Genomic DNA, 19,028 nt, shown 5'->3' with positions numbered 1-19,028 from the left:
GATACATATCATTATACATTTGTCCAAATCCATAGAGTGAACACCGAGAGTGAATCTGAATGAAAACTATGGACTTTGGGTGATAATGATGTGTTGTTATAGGTTCATCAATTGTAACTAATACACCTCTTTGCTGGGGAACATTGCTAGTGGGGGAAGTTATACAAGTATAGGTGCAGGCCATATGGGGAATCTCTGTACTTAGCTCTCATTTTGATGTGAAACTCAAACTGCTCCAGGAAAAAAAAAATACACATGTATTTAACATTTTACTAGAAAATCTTGTCAGGGCAAATAGGCAAGAAAAAGAAATAAAATTCATACAGACTAAAACTAAGAAGTAAAGATATCTCTATTCAAAGATGAGATGGCTGGATGGTATCACCGACTTGATGGACATGGGTTTGGGTAGACTCCAGGAGTTGGTGATGGACAGGGAGGCCTGACGTGCTGCAATTCACAGGGTCGCAAAGAGTCGGACACGACTGAGCGACACCTGAACTGAACTGAACTGACTCAAAGATGGCATGATTTTTTTATACATAAAACTTTAAGGCCTAAAAACACTATTAAATTAGTTCAACAAGATAGCAGGATACTAGAATAATATTTTAAAATCAAATGCATTTATCTACACCAGCAATTAATAATCCCAAATTGAAATTACTCAAAACAAAACTTCATTCACCCAGGTACTATAGGGAGTTGCCACAGCCAATTTGAGAAGCCCCTTGGCTTCAGATGAACCAAAATGTTTGTTTCAATATGGAATTTTGTTACTAAGATGGTGCAAATAGGCAGATTCCCCGGTGGCTCAGATGATAAAGAGTCTGCCTGCAATGTGGGAACCCAGGTTCAATCCCTGGGTCAGGAAGATCCCCTGGAGAAGGAAATGGCAACCCACTCTGGTATTCTTGCCTGGAGAATGCCATGGTCGGAGGAGCCTGGCGGGCTACAGTCCATGGGGTCACAAAGAATCGGACATGACTGAGTCACTTCACTTTCACTTTATGGTGGAAATATCTGAAGAATCACTGTCTCCCATGTGAGAGATTCTGGGTAACTACTGAGTGAAATCAATTTGTTGCCAGAAGAAATCGTACACGTTTGGAAGGAAAATTAACAGAAACACTTTCAACAAACAAAAAAAAAATCCCTGTTTAGGAATAAGAAAACCAACAGCTTTAAGCATATGAGAAATTGAGGTTTCTTTTGAAGCCATTTAATCAGAGAAATATTGTTAAAGGAATACGCTGTAGATATAGCCTAATCAGTTTGCAATCTACTAGAAATAACTCATCTAAAGAGCAGAGTCGGACACTACTAAAGCGACTTAGCATGCATGCACATACATTTCTAGTATCAAAATCAAAAGAACTTGTCAAAAGACATACTCGACTGTACTAATCACACACACACATTCACTCAACCTAAGAAATTCACAAGGTGTCTTTTTAATCTACTTAGAAGTTTTCACAATGGGTAAGAGTTATCCTTTTGATTTGATCCTTGCTGCCTAAGCTTTGTCATCCTTTACGGAACAAAGACTTTCTGAAATTTACCTTTAACCATTTGATGATAAAAAAAGCAGTGGTCTCTTCCAAATCTACGTGTTCTGGAATGGTCTCTATACTCTTTTGTCCAACAATTTATTCAGACCACAGTTTTATAAAATGTTCATCATTGAATAAGATGAATAGCTATAATTAGATATCAGTTAACTTCTAGTCTACCTAATAGCTATTACACTAATGCCACATATATTTAGTTTTCATTAAGTCAGACCCCTTTTCTAGATGCCATTATTTATAATAGTTAGAATGGGCCAGGTATGCGAATAAATAACCCCACGTCTCAGTGGCTTAGTTACACTTTTCGCCAACACAGGCAGCAAGCAACTGCACATGCTAGTTGCTCAGATATACAGGTCAGTGGGGCAGCCGTCTTTTCAAAAATTACCAAAAGAGGGGAAAAACTTCTGGAGGGTGACAAGCAAACAAATTCTCGGACTCAGAGACAGACGTTAGTACTGCTAGTGCGTGCGTGCTAAGTCGCTTTAGTGTCTGACTCTTTGCGGTCCTATGGACCGCAGCCCCCCAGGCTCCTCTGTCCATGGAATTCTCCAGGCAAGAATACTGGAGTGGGCTGCAGTGCCCTCTTCCTGGGGATCTCCCCAACCCAGGGATCAAACCCACGTCTCTTACGTTTCCTGCATTGGCAGGCAGGTTCACTAGCACCACGGGGGAAGCCCTCTACTGCTAGTAACTCACCCCAAGTCACATGACTTCAGTCAACCACAGGTATTTTCAGAAATGCAATTGTCTCCTCTTTTCTCTTCTCAGCCATCCTATGCGCGGTTGAGTTCTCTCCTCACCATGTCTTCTCACAAGACTTTCAGGATCAAGCGATTCCTGGCCAAGAAACAAAAGCAGAATTGCCCCATTCCTCAATGGATTCGAATGAAAACTGGCAATAAAATCAGGTACAACTCCAAGAGAAGACATTGGAGAAGAACCAAGCTGGGTCTGTAAGAAGCAAGCTGGGTCTATAAGAAGTGGTCTTAATATGTGTGGCACACATGTTAACACCACTTTTTTATGCAGCCAAATCACAATGAGAACATCACTACTGTAATGCTTGGCTCCTGATGTTATTTCCTCACTATCAGTCTGAGACCCAGTAATAAATATGAAACGTTGGAATTGTTATTGTATTATATGGTCTGTGATGACGTACTGAATAAATACTGTCAGTTAGAAAAAAAAAAAAAAGAAATGCAATCGTTACATGTGCTCTGAAGACAAAGACACAGTGTTAGAGGGGAATTTATTGACTTATGGGTGGGGGGTATTTATCCCCATAAAAAGTCAAAAGGATTTCAGAAATAATGGTTAAACTGGAAAACCTTTTTTGATATTAAAGCAGACTATCAGGCAAAAATATGTGTGGACATATGCAGAATGAGAAAAATGTTACATTAAATGTGCTAAAACTGAAGAGACACACTACAGTGGAAAATATATTTCACTTCCAATTTAAATATACCATTTTTCCTAGTCCCTCTGCTGGAGCAATCACAATGTAATAATACCTTACGTCATTTAGGAAAACTCCAGTTCACCTATCAAGGTTAATCATAACATTTGCCTTTCATTTAACTGCAATACTTGCTGTCTCAAATTGGCAATCTCTGCCCCACAGAGAATTAGCAAATGATATAGTTCAAAGGGATTTTAAAGGCATTTAGGAGTATAACCCTAAACACGATTGCTTCTCTTAACTTAGCTGTGGACTCCACATGCGTGTGCTCATGTCTGATGATTTGCAACCCCATGACCGTAGCCCACCAGGCTCCTCTGTCCATGGGATTTCCCAGGCAAGAATACTGGAGTGGGTTGCCATTTCCTTTTCCAAGGAATCTTCCTGACCCAGGGATCCAACCCATGGCTCCTGCCTTGGCAGGTGGATTCTTTACCACTGAGCCACCTGGAAGTCCCTAGCCTCAAATTGGATAAGGTAAAAAGTGGCAGAATTCTAAGTCACTCAAAAGCAGGTGGTAATGCTGGGGTTAAAAATCAGACCAGCCAGCATTAGCATCACTGCTTTGGGTTATAATATATGCCATTTCATTTGATCCACTGAAGTCAACAGCATAGATTAATTACTCATTAATCAAAATGTATTAAAAATATTTCCATTCACAATGGCAGAGAAAACATGCTGTGAGATACCTAGAAACGCAATTTCAAAATTTTATCTTTTTAAGGAGCATGGTATTAATAGATCGTCAAAGAGACAGAATAAGAGAATGCTGAGCTCAGACACGTATTCAGGTGCATGTGTGGAGACCTGGCTTATGAAAGAGGGTTTTACAAATCACTGGTAAATGATGGCTTTTTATTAAATGCTAATGGGAAAATTGAACATCCTGGGGGGGAGAGAAATACATATATATATATATATATATATACATATACATATACATACAGACATATATATATATCACTTGTTCACATCACAGACTAGAGTCAAGCCCAAATATTCTAAACATCTCAATGAGGAAAGCTAATCTAAAACGTCTAGAAAATATATAGATAATTATCCTTAGGATATCAGGGTAAGGACGGTTTTCGTAAAGCAGCATAATGATAATGGAAATTCTGTTACATATGTGCCATAAAATAAATTATGAAGCAATTCAAGACATGAGACACAGACAAGGAGCTTATTCGAGCAGCCTGTATAAAGAAAGCCCCAAAATCAATAATGTACAAAATATGTATGCACATTTCACCTGAAAAGCAATAAACACATTGAAAGAAAATGTTCAACCTCACTGGTAATCAGGAAAAATGCAAATTGAAGCCAATATTTCAGTCTTACAGGGGAGAAAATGTTGTATATTTCGAGGAAATTAATCTTAGGAGAGAAACACCAGATTGTGTTATTAATGACTCATATGACGAGAGCAATAAATACATATTCTTCTTTGATATTATTTGTAGGTTCTTCTTTTTTTTTTTTGGCTTCCTCCCCTACATCAATTTTTACTATAAATAGTTCAGGGACAGACAGCAAAGAGGATATAATCAAAGTATGCCAGAAAATAACGTGTGCAGCCGTCTTAAAGGAATTGAGAAGCTTGCAGCATCATTGAACTGACAGCCCTGCAGAAAACACACACCTACACAAGAAATGTAGCCTGAAGACAAGACACTCCTGGCATATAATTTAGCAGGGTGCTAATTAGATGAACAACAACAAGAAACAGGCCAAGAAGATACTTTTGGAGATTGTTTAAATGCTGAATGGGTAAAATAAAATGCTATATAGTATCATCTGAAGTCAAGATAGTTGGTTATGTATGGCTGCATAACCTACCACCTCCAAACACAGGAGCTTAATGCCATAATTTATAATTATTTGTTATAGTCATGTGGGTTGACATGGCTCAGTTAGCAAAGTCTTACTTGGGGTCTCATACATAATTGCCATCAGATGATGGCTAGAACTAGAGAGTCACACATCAAGCATATCAGTAAGCATGTGGGAACATCTGAAGGATGGTGGGGGGGGATCCTTACATGTCCTGGCTTTTCCCAGAATACTAAGATGGTACCTGCCAGAACCTTGTAACTGGCCTCCAAAATCCCAGATCATCCATTCCATTCAAGCGAGTCACCAAGGACAGTCCAAATTAAAGAGGGCTGGAGATAGGGGTGGGCTGGACCCATCTCTTGCCGTGAGAAGTAGCATGTGAGCAAAGAAAGGAAGAGATGGAGACAAGGCAGTCCACAGGATAGCTTTGACATTCCTTCACTCCCCGAGTGTGTTACTAAAATGATTCTGAAGAGCAAGTTAGCGCTATGTGTGAAAGGACCAGTTCAAGCTCTTATCCCAAGCCATGCCAAATCACTGCAGGTGGGGACTACAGTCACAGATTAGAAGATTCTTGCTCCTTGGAAGAAAAGCTATGACAAATCTGAACAGTGAGACATCACTTTTCCGACAAAGGTCTGTATAGTCAAAGCTATGGTTTTTCCAGTAATCATGTATGGGTGTGAGAGTCGGTTCATAAAGATGGCTGAGAAATGAACAATTGATGCTTTCAAGTTACGGTACTGACGAAGATTCTTGAGAGTCCCTTGGACTGCAAGGAGATCAAACCAGTCAATCTTAAAGGAAATCAACCCTGAATATTCGTTGGAAGGACTGATGCTGAAGCTTCAATACTTTGGCCATCTGATGCGAAGAGCTGGCTCATTGGAAAAGACCCTGATTCTGGGAAGGACTGGGGGCAAGAGGAGAAGGGGGCGGCAGGATGAGATGGTTGGATGGCTTTACTGACTCAACTGACATGAGTCTGAGTAAGCTCCGGGAGATAGAGAAGGACAGGGAAGCCTGGCGTGCTGCAGTCCATGGGGTTGCAAAGAGTCGGACAAGACTGAGCGACTGAACACCAGCAAATGCCCAGGCCCAGGTCAGTGCCAACACAATCATGGGTCATGAGTCCGACCATGAGAAAGGGGTGGTTGTACCTCTATATCCTGAAAATAACTCCTTCTATGGCAGATCGAGTCACTTGGCTTTTTTCAAGGCATTGGTTGCATCACTGAATGTCAATCAAATCAACTCTAAGCAATCAAATTGATTTTGTGAAATGAAATTGATTAAATGTTCTTCTGGAAATAGTGCAGATCTAAAGAAATTTCATCCTTGGTATTATTCCATTCATGTAGCCTTAGCTTTCCTTAAAGTCAGATAAAGTATCAGTTTATTTCACCAAAAAGCAATGAATACGTCAGAGTATTTCCTCCTGATACTTATATCTTTTTCTTCTCTGCACTGTGTTCCAAGTAAATAGCTAATTATAATGTCCAGCTTAGAGTATGTGTGTTAACTCTCATCATCAATAATTAATTTTTAATTGACTTCCTGAGTTTTTGTATTGTTAATTTCTTGACTTAAAAAAACATAAATTCTTCCTCAAAATCTGTCTCAGAATTTTTCTGTGTGAATAAAAACTATTTTATAATTTATCAGCCACTAGACAGATTTCTCTTTTTAACTGAGGTAAGAATGCATTACATGAGATCTACCATAACATATTTTTTAATTCATGACACAGTATTGTCAGCTACAGAGGTAATGATGCACCTGAGTGGATTTGGAACTTACTCATCTTGTGCCTGAAACCTTACGCATATTGAACAACAGCTTCCCATTTCCCCTCCTCCCAGGTCCTGGCAACCACCATCCCACCCTCTGGTTCTTTTTTTTTTTTTTTCCACCCTCTGGTTCTATGTGTTTGACTATTTTAGATATTTCATTGAAGTCGAACCATGCAATATTTCTCCCTTTGTAACTGGCTTATTTTTCTTAGCATAATGCCCTCTAGGTCTATCCATAGACCTAGAGGGCAGGGTTTCCTGCCTTTTAAAGGCTGAATATTATTTCATGGTACATATGTGTATATGTATGTATGAGTGTGTGTGTGTGTGTATATATATATATATAAAATGTGTGTGTGTGTGTATATATATATATAAAATGTGTGTGTGTGTATATATATATATAAAATGTGTGTGTGTATATAAAATTGTGTGTGTGTGTATATATATATATAATGTGTGTGTATACATATATAAAATGTGTGTGTGTGTATATATATATATATATAAAATTTCCTTTAACCGTATATCTACTGATGGATGTTCAGGTTATTTCCGTATCTTGGCTATTGTGAATAATGCTACAGTTAACATGGTAATATAACTATCTCTTCAAGACCTTAATTTTAATTATTTTGGATATACATCCAAAAGTAGGATTTTGAATCATATGAGAGTTATATTTTAAAATTTTGAGGGCCCTCTATAATATTTTCCTTACCACTGCACCAATTTTACATTCCCACCAACAGCACACAGATCCCTTTTACACACATCTTTGCCAGCATTTATCTTTGGGGTTTTTTCTTTTTATAATAGCCATTCTAACAGGTGTGAGGTGATATCATGTTGTGGTTTTGATTTGCATTTACCTGATGATTAGATATGTTGAGCATTTTTGTATATTCCTATTGGCCATTTGTACTTCTTTGAAGACATATCTATTCAAGTCCTCTTGCACATTTTTTTAAACTGCATTATTTGGGGTTTTAAATTTTTTTGCTGTTGAGTTGTAGAAGTTTCTAATATGTTTTGGAAATCAATCACTTGTCAGACATGTGACTTGCAAGTATTTTCTCCTATCTCACGGATTGCTTTCTCTCAGCTGGTATTAGCTTTTTGTTTGTTTTTAGTTCAGTATAATCCTACTTGTATCTTTTTTTTTGTTTTTACTTGGAGTTTTGGTGTAATACCCAAGAAATCAGTGCTAAGAGCAGTGTCATAAAGTTTTCCTTTACCTTTTCTTCTAGGAGTTTTATAGGTTCACGTCTTATGTTTAAATCCTTAGTCTATTTTAAGTTGATTTTCCTGCTGCTGCTGCTGCTGCTGCCAAGTCGCTTCAGTCGTGTCCGACTCTGTGCGACCCCATAGACGGCAGCCCACCAGGCTCCTCTGTCCCTGGGATTCTCCAGGCAAGAACACTGGAGTGGGTTGCCATTTCCTTCTCCAGTGTTGATTTTCCTATATGGTATGAAATAAGGGTCAAATTTTTCTCTTTTGCAAATGGGCATTCAGTTTTCCCAGCACTATTTGTTAAAGAGACTTCAGGAAAACAATTGTTCTTATTAAAAATAACAATTTCAAACCATTAAAATATTTTTTGCTCTCAGGAATTTTTGTGAAATTCAGGTATTATATGAAAAGTTTAGCTATACAATTTAGCTTTCCTATATTCCGTTATTACCTGACCACAGGCACTGGGAGATTCTGAGGTCAAAATACTTCTTTTATTGCTCAATTTCTTTTTTTGCTGTCAGTCAAGGATCTCCTCTACATTACAAAAAAGACTATGCTGTAACTCTTACTGAGAATAGTTGATACCTAGATCTATTCTCTAATCCTTCGCTCTTTTATCTGACCACTGTAGCTCAAAGAATAAAATAATAGCCAAACTGTCTAAATGCCATGGTATACTTTGCTATAATCCTGGCACATAGGGCAATCCCAATGATCGCATCAACATCTTTATATCTTCATGTGTCTGTATGAAAGGTATTTTACAAAAGAAACTAATGAACTAAAATCAGTAATAAAATGAGTAAAGAATCAAGAATTTTTCACTGTTGATTTTACAGATATCTTTAAAATTTCATACCACTTTTAAAAATGCCTATATATAAAATATATAAATTATAACATTATATACATATATATAATGTTACAATGGTATTACTTGATTCCCCAAGTCCTCCTTTTCAGAAAAGGCAAACCACAGTTCCATAAATTCATATATGAACTATCTTGCAAATTGCAAAGTTAATTCTGCAACATCATGGTGAAAAAATAACTTACCTTTGCATTACAGTATTTACAAGCATTTGATTTTTCTCTTCCATCAGAAAATGCAGCAGTTTCACTTTTAAAAACTTGCATTTAGGGAGTATCTTGTTCTGAAGGCGATGGAAGTTGTCATAGAAACAACCATAATTACAGGAGAGACATTTATCAGGGAAGGAAAGATTTATCTTAAAGTCCGATCTACTTCTTTTTGTTGTTGAGGAAATGAGTCATTTTTGTTTGATTGAGAAGCAAGTTTTCTATTTCACAAGGATGCAGAGGATTATTGAGCTTCTAGATTTCCACTCCCCAGATTCCTTTCTTCCAGGTATCCTGAGGAACAATTTAAAGTCAATGTCCTGCATCCTACACCTGCTGCTGAAGATGTGATGCCTTCTCACAAGATTGATTTTAGGAATCATGTGATGAATACAACAGGCTATTGTTTGCATTTGAGAGGGAAAATAACACCCATGATATTTCCCAAGGTAAATAATTGTCTTCCATAATATTTATCCTTGGTGTATTCAGAATTAGTGGGAAAGCACAGGGGTAGAAGCAGAGAGACATGTGTAAATACCTCATTTATAACTATAACTTTATCTCCATGACCATAAATATCTTAACTGTTGTGTCCAGTGCATAAAAAATACATGTCTTAAATATATGTATATATCTTATGTTAAATATATTTATATATTGATTTATAAAACTAAATCTGTATTTATACATACTATAAATGTGCATTTTAAAGCATTGTATTCAATTTATATGTACATATATTTCTTTCCTGATATTTTAAAAGTTGAGAATTTCTCTGAGTTTCTTCCCAGAACAGATTTATGGTACCTTTCAAAACACAGAGTATAAGAAATTAAAATAATATTATAAACAGGATGGGGAACACATGTATACCTGTGGCAGATTCATTTTGATATTTGGCAAAACTAATACAATTATGTAAAGTTTAAAAATAAAATAAAATTTAAAAAAATAATAATAATAATAGAATTTTAGAGACAAGATGGCTAAGTAGAAGGATGTAAGCTTACTCCTTCTTATGGAAACACAAAAATCACAACTAACTGCTGAAAAACCAGCAACAAAAAAATGTTGGAACTTACCAAAAAAATATACTCTACACCCAAAGACAAAGAGGAAGCTACAACAAGATGGGAGGAGGGCACAATCATAATAAATACAAATTCCATACAGGCTGGGTGGGCAACCCAGAAACTGGAAAACAATTACACCACAAAAGTTCTCCCACAGGAGTGAAAATTCTGAGTCAGGTTCCCCAGCCTGGGGTTCTGGCAGCTGCAGGAGCCCCAGAGAATCTGGCTTTGAAGGCAGAGGGGTTTGACCCCATGACTTTCATAGGACCGGAGGGAACAGACACTCCACTGCTGGAAGGCACACGCACAGTCTCGTTCGCACAGGGACCCAGGGGAAAAAAGTGACCCCAGAAGAGACTGGGCCAGACTTACCTGCTAGCAATGGAGGGTCTCCTACAAGGACAATCCAAAAACTACTAACTAAATGGCATTAAGAGCATACATATAGGTAATTATCTTAAAAATGTAAATGGATTAAATGCTCCAACCAAAAGACACAGACTGGCTGAATGGATATTAAAACAAGACCCACAGATATGCTGTCTATAAGAAACCCACTTCAAACCTAGGGACACATGCAGACTGAAAGTGAGGGGATGGAAAATGTATTCCTTGCAAATGGAAATCAAAAGAAAGCAGGAGTAGCAATACTCATGTCAGACAAAATGGACTTTAAAATAAAGACTGCTACAAGAGACAAAGAAAGATACTACATAATGATGAAGGGAACAATCCAAGAAGATATAACAATTGTAAACATATATGCACCCAACATACGAGCACCTCAATATATACAGCAAATACAAAGAGCCATAAAGGGAGAAATCAACAGTAACTCAATAACAGTGGGGAATTTTAATGCCCCACTTTCACTGATGGACAGATCACCCAGACAGAAAATCAATAAGGAAACATGAGCCTTAAATGACATGTCAGACCTGACAAACTTAATTGATATTTATAGAGCATGCCATCTGAAAGCAGCAGAATACACATGCTTCTGAAGTGCACATTCTCCAGGATTGATCACATTCTGGGCCACAAAGTGAGCCTTGGTAAATTTAAGAAAACTGAAATCAATCAAGGATCGTTTCCAACCACAATGCTATGAAATTAGAAATATACAACCACAATGCTATGTAGTATTAAAAAAAAAAAAACTAAAAAACACAAACATGTGGAGGCTAAACAATATATTACTAAACAACCAATGGATCACTGAAGAAACCACAGAGGAAATTAAAAAAAAGAAAACCTAGAGACGAATGAAAATGAAAGCATGGTGATCCGAAACTCATGGGACACAGCAAAAGCCCTTCTAAGAGGGAAGTTTATAGCAATATAATCTTACCTCAGGAAACAAGAGAAATCTCAAATAAACAACCTAACCTTACTCCTAAAGCAAAGAAGAACAAAGAAAACCCAAAGCTGGTAGAAGGAAAGAAATCATAAAGATGAGAGGAAAAATAAGTGAAATAGAGCTGAAGAAAACAATAGAAAAGATCAATGAAACTAAAAGCTGCTTCTCTGAAAAGATAAAATTGATAAAACTTTAGCCAGACTCATCAAGAAAAAGAGAAACAGGGTTCAAATCAATAAAATTAGGAAGAAAAGAGAAGTTACAGTGGATATCCCAGAAATACAAAGGATAATAAGAGACCACTCTAGCAACTATATGCCAATAGAATGGATAACCTAGAAGAAATGGGCAAATTCTTAGAAAAGTACAGTCTCTCAGGATGGAACCAGGAAGAAATATGAAATACAAACAGACCAATCACAAGTACTAAAATTGAAACCATGATTTTAAAAATTCCCAACAAAGGAAAGTCCAGGATCAGATGGCTTCATAGGTGAATTCTATCAGACATTTAGAGAAGAGTTAACACCTATCCTTCTGAAACTATTCCAAAAAATCACAGGAAGGAACACTCCCAAACTCATTCTATAAGGGCACCACCATTCTGATAGCAAAATGAAAGAAACCTCAAAAAATGAAAATTACAGGCCAGTATCACTGATGAACATAGACAAAAAAACTTCAACAAAATATTAGCAAACCAAATCCAACAATGCATTAAAAGGATCATACACCATGATCAAGTGGGATTTATCCCAGGGATGCAAGGATTTTTCAGTATCTGCAAATCAATCAGCAGGATAAATCACATCAACAAACTGAAGAAAAACAACCATATGATCATATCAATAGATTCAAAAAAGCCTTTGACAAAATTCAGCACCCATTTTTGATAAAAACTCTCTAGAAAGCTGACACAGAGGAAACCTATCTCAACATAATACAGGCCACAAACTCATAGCTCAGTGCTAAATGCGACAAACACCACATTCAGTGGTGAATAACTGAAAGCACTGCCTCTAAGATCAGGAACGAGACAGTGACGCCCACTCTCGCCACTTTTATTCAGCGTAGTTTTGGAAATCCTAGCCATGGCAATCAGGGAACACAAATTGGAAAAGAAGTAAAACTGCCGTTGCTACAGATGACATGATACTATACATAGAATATCTTGGAGATGCCATCAGAAAACTCCTAGAGCTAACTGACGAATTCGGTAAAGTTGCAGGATACAAAATTAATGCACAGATATTTGCTGCATATCTTTTATACTAACAATGAAAGATTAGGAAGAGAAATTAAGGAAACAATCATATTTACCATCACACCAAGAAGAATAAAATACATTGGAATAAATCTACTGAAGGAAGCAAAAGACCTGTACTTTGAAAACTATAGGACACGGGTGAAAGAAATCAAATACAACACAGACAGGAAGACAGGAAGATCTGCTCCAGGAGGAAATGGCAACCCACTCCAGTATTCTTGCCTGGAGAATTCCATGGATAGAGGAGCCTAGTGGGCTATTGTCCATGGGGTTGCAAAGAGTCGGACATGACTGCGAGACTAACATTTTTACCATGTTCTTGGAATGGAAGAAATCAGTATTGTCAAAATGACTATGAAAGGTAATCTACAGATTCAATGCAATCCCTAATAAATTATCAATGGCACTTTTCACAGAACTAGAACCAAAAAAAAAAAAAAACTTAAAATTTTTATGAAGACACAAAAGATCCTGAAAAGCCCACACAATCTTGAGAAAGAAGTGAGCTTGAGAAACCAGGCTTTCTGACTTCAGACTATATTACAAAGCCACAGTCATCAAAATGATATGGTATTGGCACAAAAACCCACATAGGCCAGTGGAACAGGGTAGAAAGCCTAGAAATAAACCCACACACTTATGGCCAATTAATCTCCAACAAAGGTGGTAAGACCATATACAATGGAGAAAAGACAATCTCTGCAATAAATGGCACTGGGAACACTGAAAAGCTATGTGTAAAAAATAAAATAAAATTAGAACATTAACACCATTCACAAAAATAAACTCCAAATGAATTAAAGACCAAAATGCATAGCCACATTCTATATGGCTCTTAGAGGAAAACATGGGCAGAACAGTCTGACATAAATTGCAGCAGTTTCTTTTTTCAATCCATCTCTTAGAGTAATGAAAATAAAAACAAAAATAAACAAATGAGACCTAATCAACCTCAAAACTTTTTGCACAGCAAAGGAAACCATAAATGAGATGAAAAGACAACCCATAGAAGGGGAGAAAATATTTGCAAGATGTGACTGACAAGGGATTAATCTGCAAAATTTAAAAATAGCTCATGTGGCTCAATATATTAAACACACACACACACAGCAATCAAATACTGGGTGGAAGATATCAATACACATTTCTCCAAAGAAGGCATGCAGATGGTCAAGAGGTACATGAAAAGAGGTTCAACACTGCTAATTATTAGAGAAAAGCACATCAAAACTACAATGAGATATCACTTCACACCAGTCAGAATCAGTTCATTTCAGTTTAGTTGCTCAGTCGTGTCCAACTCTTTGCGACCCCATGAATCGCAGCATGCCAGGCCTCCCTGTCCATCACCAACTCCTGGAGTTCACCCAAACTCATGTCCATCGAGTCCGTGATGCCATCCAGCCATCTCATCGTCTGTCGTCCCCTTCTCCTCCTGCCCCCAATCCCTCCCAGGATCAGAGTCTTTTCCAATGAGTCATCTCTTCGCATGAGGTGGCCAAAGTACTGGAGTTTCAGCTTTAGCATCAGTCCTTCCAATGAACACCCAGGGCTGATTTCCTTCAGAATGGACTGGTTGGATCTCCTTGCAGTCCAGGGGACTCTCAAGAGTCTTCTCCAACACCACAGTTCAAAAGCATCAATTCTTTGGCGCTCAGCTTTCTTCACAGTCCAACTCTCACATCCATACATGACCACCGGAAAAACCATAGCCTTGACTTACATGGACCTTTGCTGGCAAAGTAATGTCTCTGCTTTTGAATATGCTATCTCCGTTGGTCATAAGTTTCCTTCCAAGGAGTAAGCGTCTTTTAATTTCATGGCTGCAATCACCATCTGCACTGATTTTGGAGTCCCCAAAAATAAAGTCTGACACTGTTTCCCCATCTATTTCCCATGAAGTGATGGGACCAGATGCCATGATCTTAGTTTTCTGAATGTTGAGCTTTAAGCCAACTTTTTCACTCTCCTCTTTCACTTTCATCAAGTTCCTCTTCATTTTCTGCCATAAGGGTAGTGTCATCTGCATATCTGAGGTTATTGATATTTCTCCCGGCAATCTTGATTCCAGCTTGTGCGTCTTCCAGCCCAGCATTTCTCATGATGTACCCTGCATATAAGTTAAATAAGCAAGGTGACAATATACAGCCTTGATGTACTCCTTTTCCTATTTGGAACCAGCCAGAATGGCCATAATTAAAAAGTCTACAAACAATAAGTGTGGGATATCATATGATATCTCTTATATGGGGAAATCTAAAAAAAAATGATACAAACTTATTTACAAGACAGAAACAGACCTACAGACTTAAAGAACGAACTAATGTTTACCTGGCACGCAGGGGTGGCAGTTAGGAGAGAGATAGATTGAAAGTTTGTGACTGACATATACACACTGCTGCATTTAAAATAAACAACAAGGACCTACTGTATAGCACAGGTAACTCTGCTCAATACTCTGTAACACCTAAATGGGACAAGAATTCAAAATAGAATAGGTAATGTATATGTACAACTGAATCACTCTGCTGTACACCTGAAACTAACAATGTTAATCGACTGTACGTCAATAACCATACACACAAAACGATAATAATGAACATAAGTAGGGAAAACCGGAAACGATGAAACAAGCAGTACATGATGGCATTTAGTGTGCGTGAAGATGGTGCAGTTGACTCCCCTCACTGTCTCAACAGCCCGTGCGGTGAGCAGCGTCCTCACCCTCCTGCCTGGCACTGTTCTAACGATGCCATCAATGTCTGCGCTTAGAGAACACACAATTCTCTCCACTTCTGAGAAAAACTTTCCCCAGAAGCACCAAAGACCCTTTGTAAAGCACTTAACTTTTTCAATAACATTTTATACTACAGCACATAGATTTCATCTTGTATGCGAAAACATCTCAAAAAATGACAAGGGTGGAAAATTATGTTTTAGGAAAAGCATTCTGTGATCGTGTCAGAAGGTTGGGTTCCTGGTTCATTTCTCCTCTGGATGAAATAAGGATAGAATTTGAGCATCCAGGTTGATGGACAGATTAAAACACTTCAGATCTAAATGTACCATTTCATTCAATTAGAATTCTTTGGTAAATTTCCATGAACCAAGTTATACTCACTGATAATTATTGGCGTGCAGGTGTTCTATTTTATCCTTTGTAAGTAGATTCGACCAGCCAGCCAGAAGTAGAACTTCATTCTTTGTAAGGAGAAGACTTTGACAAAGCCACAGGCTATGTATAAATTAGCCTTCTACCTGCTCTTATAGGTCTAATATAGGCAGAGACTGCTAGTGCTGGAAACCACACAGACACAGACACACACACACACACACACACACACACACACACTCCTAGAAGACTGAAACCTGTTATAAAGCACAGCCTTGGAAAAGTTTAGAGTGGCTGTACAGAGACCAAGAATCTCTGGATAAAGACCCAAACAAAATAAATATCCTCATGTATCAAAGATTAACTGTATGGATATCCCAGGCCTGTAGCTCTCTTGGGCTTCTAGATTTCACAAATCATTAAAGGTGTGCATACACAGTGTATGCTCACACGCATACAAACATGATAGCCCACACACTCTTATCTTTCCCTGAAAATTAAAGCTAGAGAGGGTGATTAAGCCTCCAAACATACATGTGCATGATACACACACACCCCTTACACTGGCTCCCACTATTATTTAAAAATATGAAGGTTATTTTAGCGAATCCAAAGGGCCAAATTAATTTAATACCAGGGGATGTCCGTCTCAAGAAAAATTCTACAAAGCAAAGTTTTCTTTTCTATTTTTTTTTTTTTTTTTTGAGACACACTGCAGACTAGCACAAGCATTTGGTCCAACATTAAGGAAGGTCTGTCTTAGGTAGGTGAATGCATGAATGTGCTGGATGGGATTCGATGAACCATTTGCAAGCTCTGGCCATGAAGGAGGTCCCGTGTTAGGGACAAAGCACTGTCTAAGAAATAACAAGTAAGCCTAATTTCTATGGAGAGGTGTAGACGTGAAACAGATGATACCACAAATGATACTGAAACTTCACTTGCATCAAGTTGTCTGAATGCAGAGTTCTAGGAGTAATGATTCATGAAATGAATTTTCTACCTGCCCAGTGCCCTCCTACAGCAGCTGCACAGCAGCAGGAAGACGTTCCGCTTTGTTTCTGCCATAGCAATTTGATCATGATCATTCATTCATTGAGTCAACACAGTTCTTAAGGACCCAGTATGTTCTGGGGACTTTTCCTGGGTATTCCAAATGATGTTGATATTCAATGACAACCAGATTAGCAAATAGCACATGCATTATTTGGCTTGGTCTTCTCTATAAATCTCCTTTATTTCCCCTTTCTCATTAAATGTCTTAAGAGAATACTCTCCAGTTTTAACTAGCAGAAATGACATGACATGGCTTCATCAAAAAAGAGGAGTTGCTAGGTTACCCTTACATCCTTTATTCAAAATGATCCTGTCTCTATTATATGCAGCAGAAAAGCCTCAAAATTGTTACTTTACTTCCTATTAGCTTTGATGGAAGTTTACTTGTATTCTTACTGTATTCTCAATCAGTTTTGGTAATATCATAGGGATACGGGAGGTAATAAAAACAAGGGGAGGGAGTTAGAGTCCCATGTTAGCTTGACATTCTCCAAAATAATTCCATAAATAATGCAGTTGATGAAACCAAAATATTCAGATTTAAGAATTATAGTTAATGCCTATTTTTAATATCTTTAAAAGCTCAGGGAACTTCATGGAAGTTTAAATACTCCCAGTCCAGTCTTGGGAGGTGAATTTAATGGCCTACTTCTCTTTCTCTCTCCACACACACATACAGTAAAGATGATGGCAAATTAAAAATTTTTTAAAAAGATGTTTTGTTTTTGAGGAATTTGTTTTATGGGGGATTGCTGTCATTGTGTTTTCTTTATAAAAGTGGTAAAAGATAAAAATGTTTCTAGTATCCCAAAATATGGTTTGTTTATCCCAGATATCTCTTGGAGACAGAGAGAGATATATAGTTAATATATATAATCTAATGTATATTACATTAATATATATATTTTATAATATAATATATATTATATAATATTATAATATATAAATTAATGTAGTATATATATTTTAATATATATACAATAAATTAATTATATATGTAAATATATAATAAATTAAATTATTATATATAAATATATTATATATAATATATACATATTTTAATATATATACAATATATTGAATATATATAATATATATTTTTAAAATGTATAAAAATACATATATAAATATATATTATATATAAAATATATATTAAAATATAAATATATATAAAATGTATATATGTGATAGAAATATGTTTATATTTATAATATATTATAAATAAAAATATAATAAACATACATTATTTATTATATATTTATATATGATATATAATATATTAATGTTAATTATTAATTAATATAATAATTATATAGTGATTAATAATGTAGGTTATATAATTAATATAATATAATTATTATACAATTAATATTAATATATGAATATATAATATATTTTATATATAAATATAAATATATATTTATAATATAATTTAAAATAATTATGTTATAATTTAATAATTTAATAAGTATTAAATTATAATATTTATATTGTTTACATAATTTATATTACTTATAATTATTAATTTAATAATTTTAAAATAATTATATATACTTATGTATATAAATATATATATAAATTCATTAAGGAAGTCTCTTTGCTCCCTTGTGCTCACAGTGTCATGTCTGGTATTTTTCAGTTACCACACCTATGGAATCTAGGCTTTTAATGATAAACTTCACATCCTTCCAAGGAGCGAAAGCTCCCCCTAACTTTCAACTTAAACTGTACTTTTACCCAAGGTTACTCTTTCCTCTCCAATGGCCTTCTCCACTTTGTTGCAATATGCCCTCTCTCCACAGACTTCCAGCCTAAAGCCATCCTTGGGCAGAGCCTACTATACTTTGGTCACTACAGCTCTGGAAGGTTTCATCTCATGGGTAGATGGGTAGACGCAGGTCATAATTCAACAGCCTGTTCATCTGGGATCACCTTTGGCGACAATCTTGACCCTGTTTTCTTACATGATCTCCCTTCTTGCTCTGACTCCTCCCTTCTTGCCCTAGAAAGCAGTTCTACTTTTCATACTATTATGATCTGCTCAGTGAATGAACTTATATCCAAAGTTGAATGGAAAGAATAGGACTTCCCTGGTGGTCCAGCAGTTAAGACTTCACCTTCCAATGCAGAGAATGTGGGTTTGAATCCTGGTCAGGAAGCTAAGACCTCA

The 19,028-nt window shown here is 36.6% G+C and overlaps 1 protein-coding gene across 1 annotated transcript; it reads left to right on the top strand.

Annotated features, from left to right (window-relative positions):
- The first annotated feature begins 2,351 nt into the window (after positions 1–2,351).
- LOC129631903 (60S ribosomal protein L39-like) lies at positions 2,352–2,769 on the top strand. The gene has a single exon (XM_055553193.1). It carries the CDS (start codon positions 2,376–2,378, stop codon positions 2,529–2,531), a length of 156 nt encoding a protein of 51 aa, XP_055409168.1. The 5' UTR covers positions 2,352–2,375; the 3' UTR covers positions 2,532–2,769.
- Positions 2,770–19,028: the final 16,259 nt, after the last annotated feature.

Source organism: Bubalus kerabau, chromosome 17 (assembly GCF_029407905.1).
Source record: "Bubalus kerabau isolate K-KA32 ecotype Philippines breed swamp buffalo chromosome 17, PCC_UOA_SB_1v2, whole genome shotgun sequence".
NCBI lineage: Eukaryota > Metazoa > Chordata > Mammalia > Artiodactyla > Bovidae > Bubalus > Bubalus kerabau.
The sequence above is the reverse complement of the archived record's forward strand: the minus strand, read 5'-3'. Positions and strand labels throughout refer to the sequence as shown.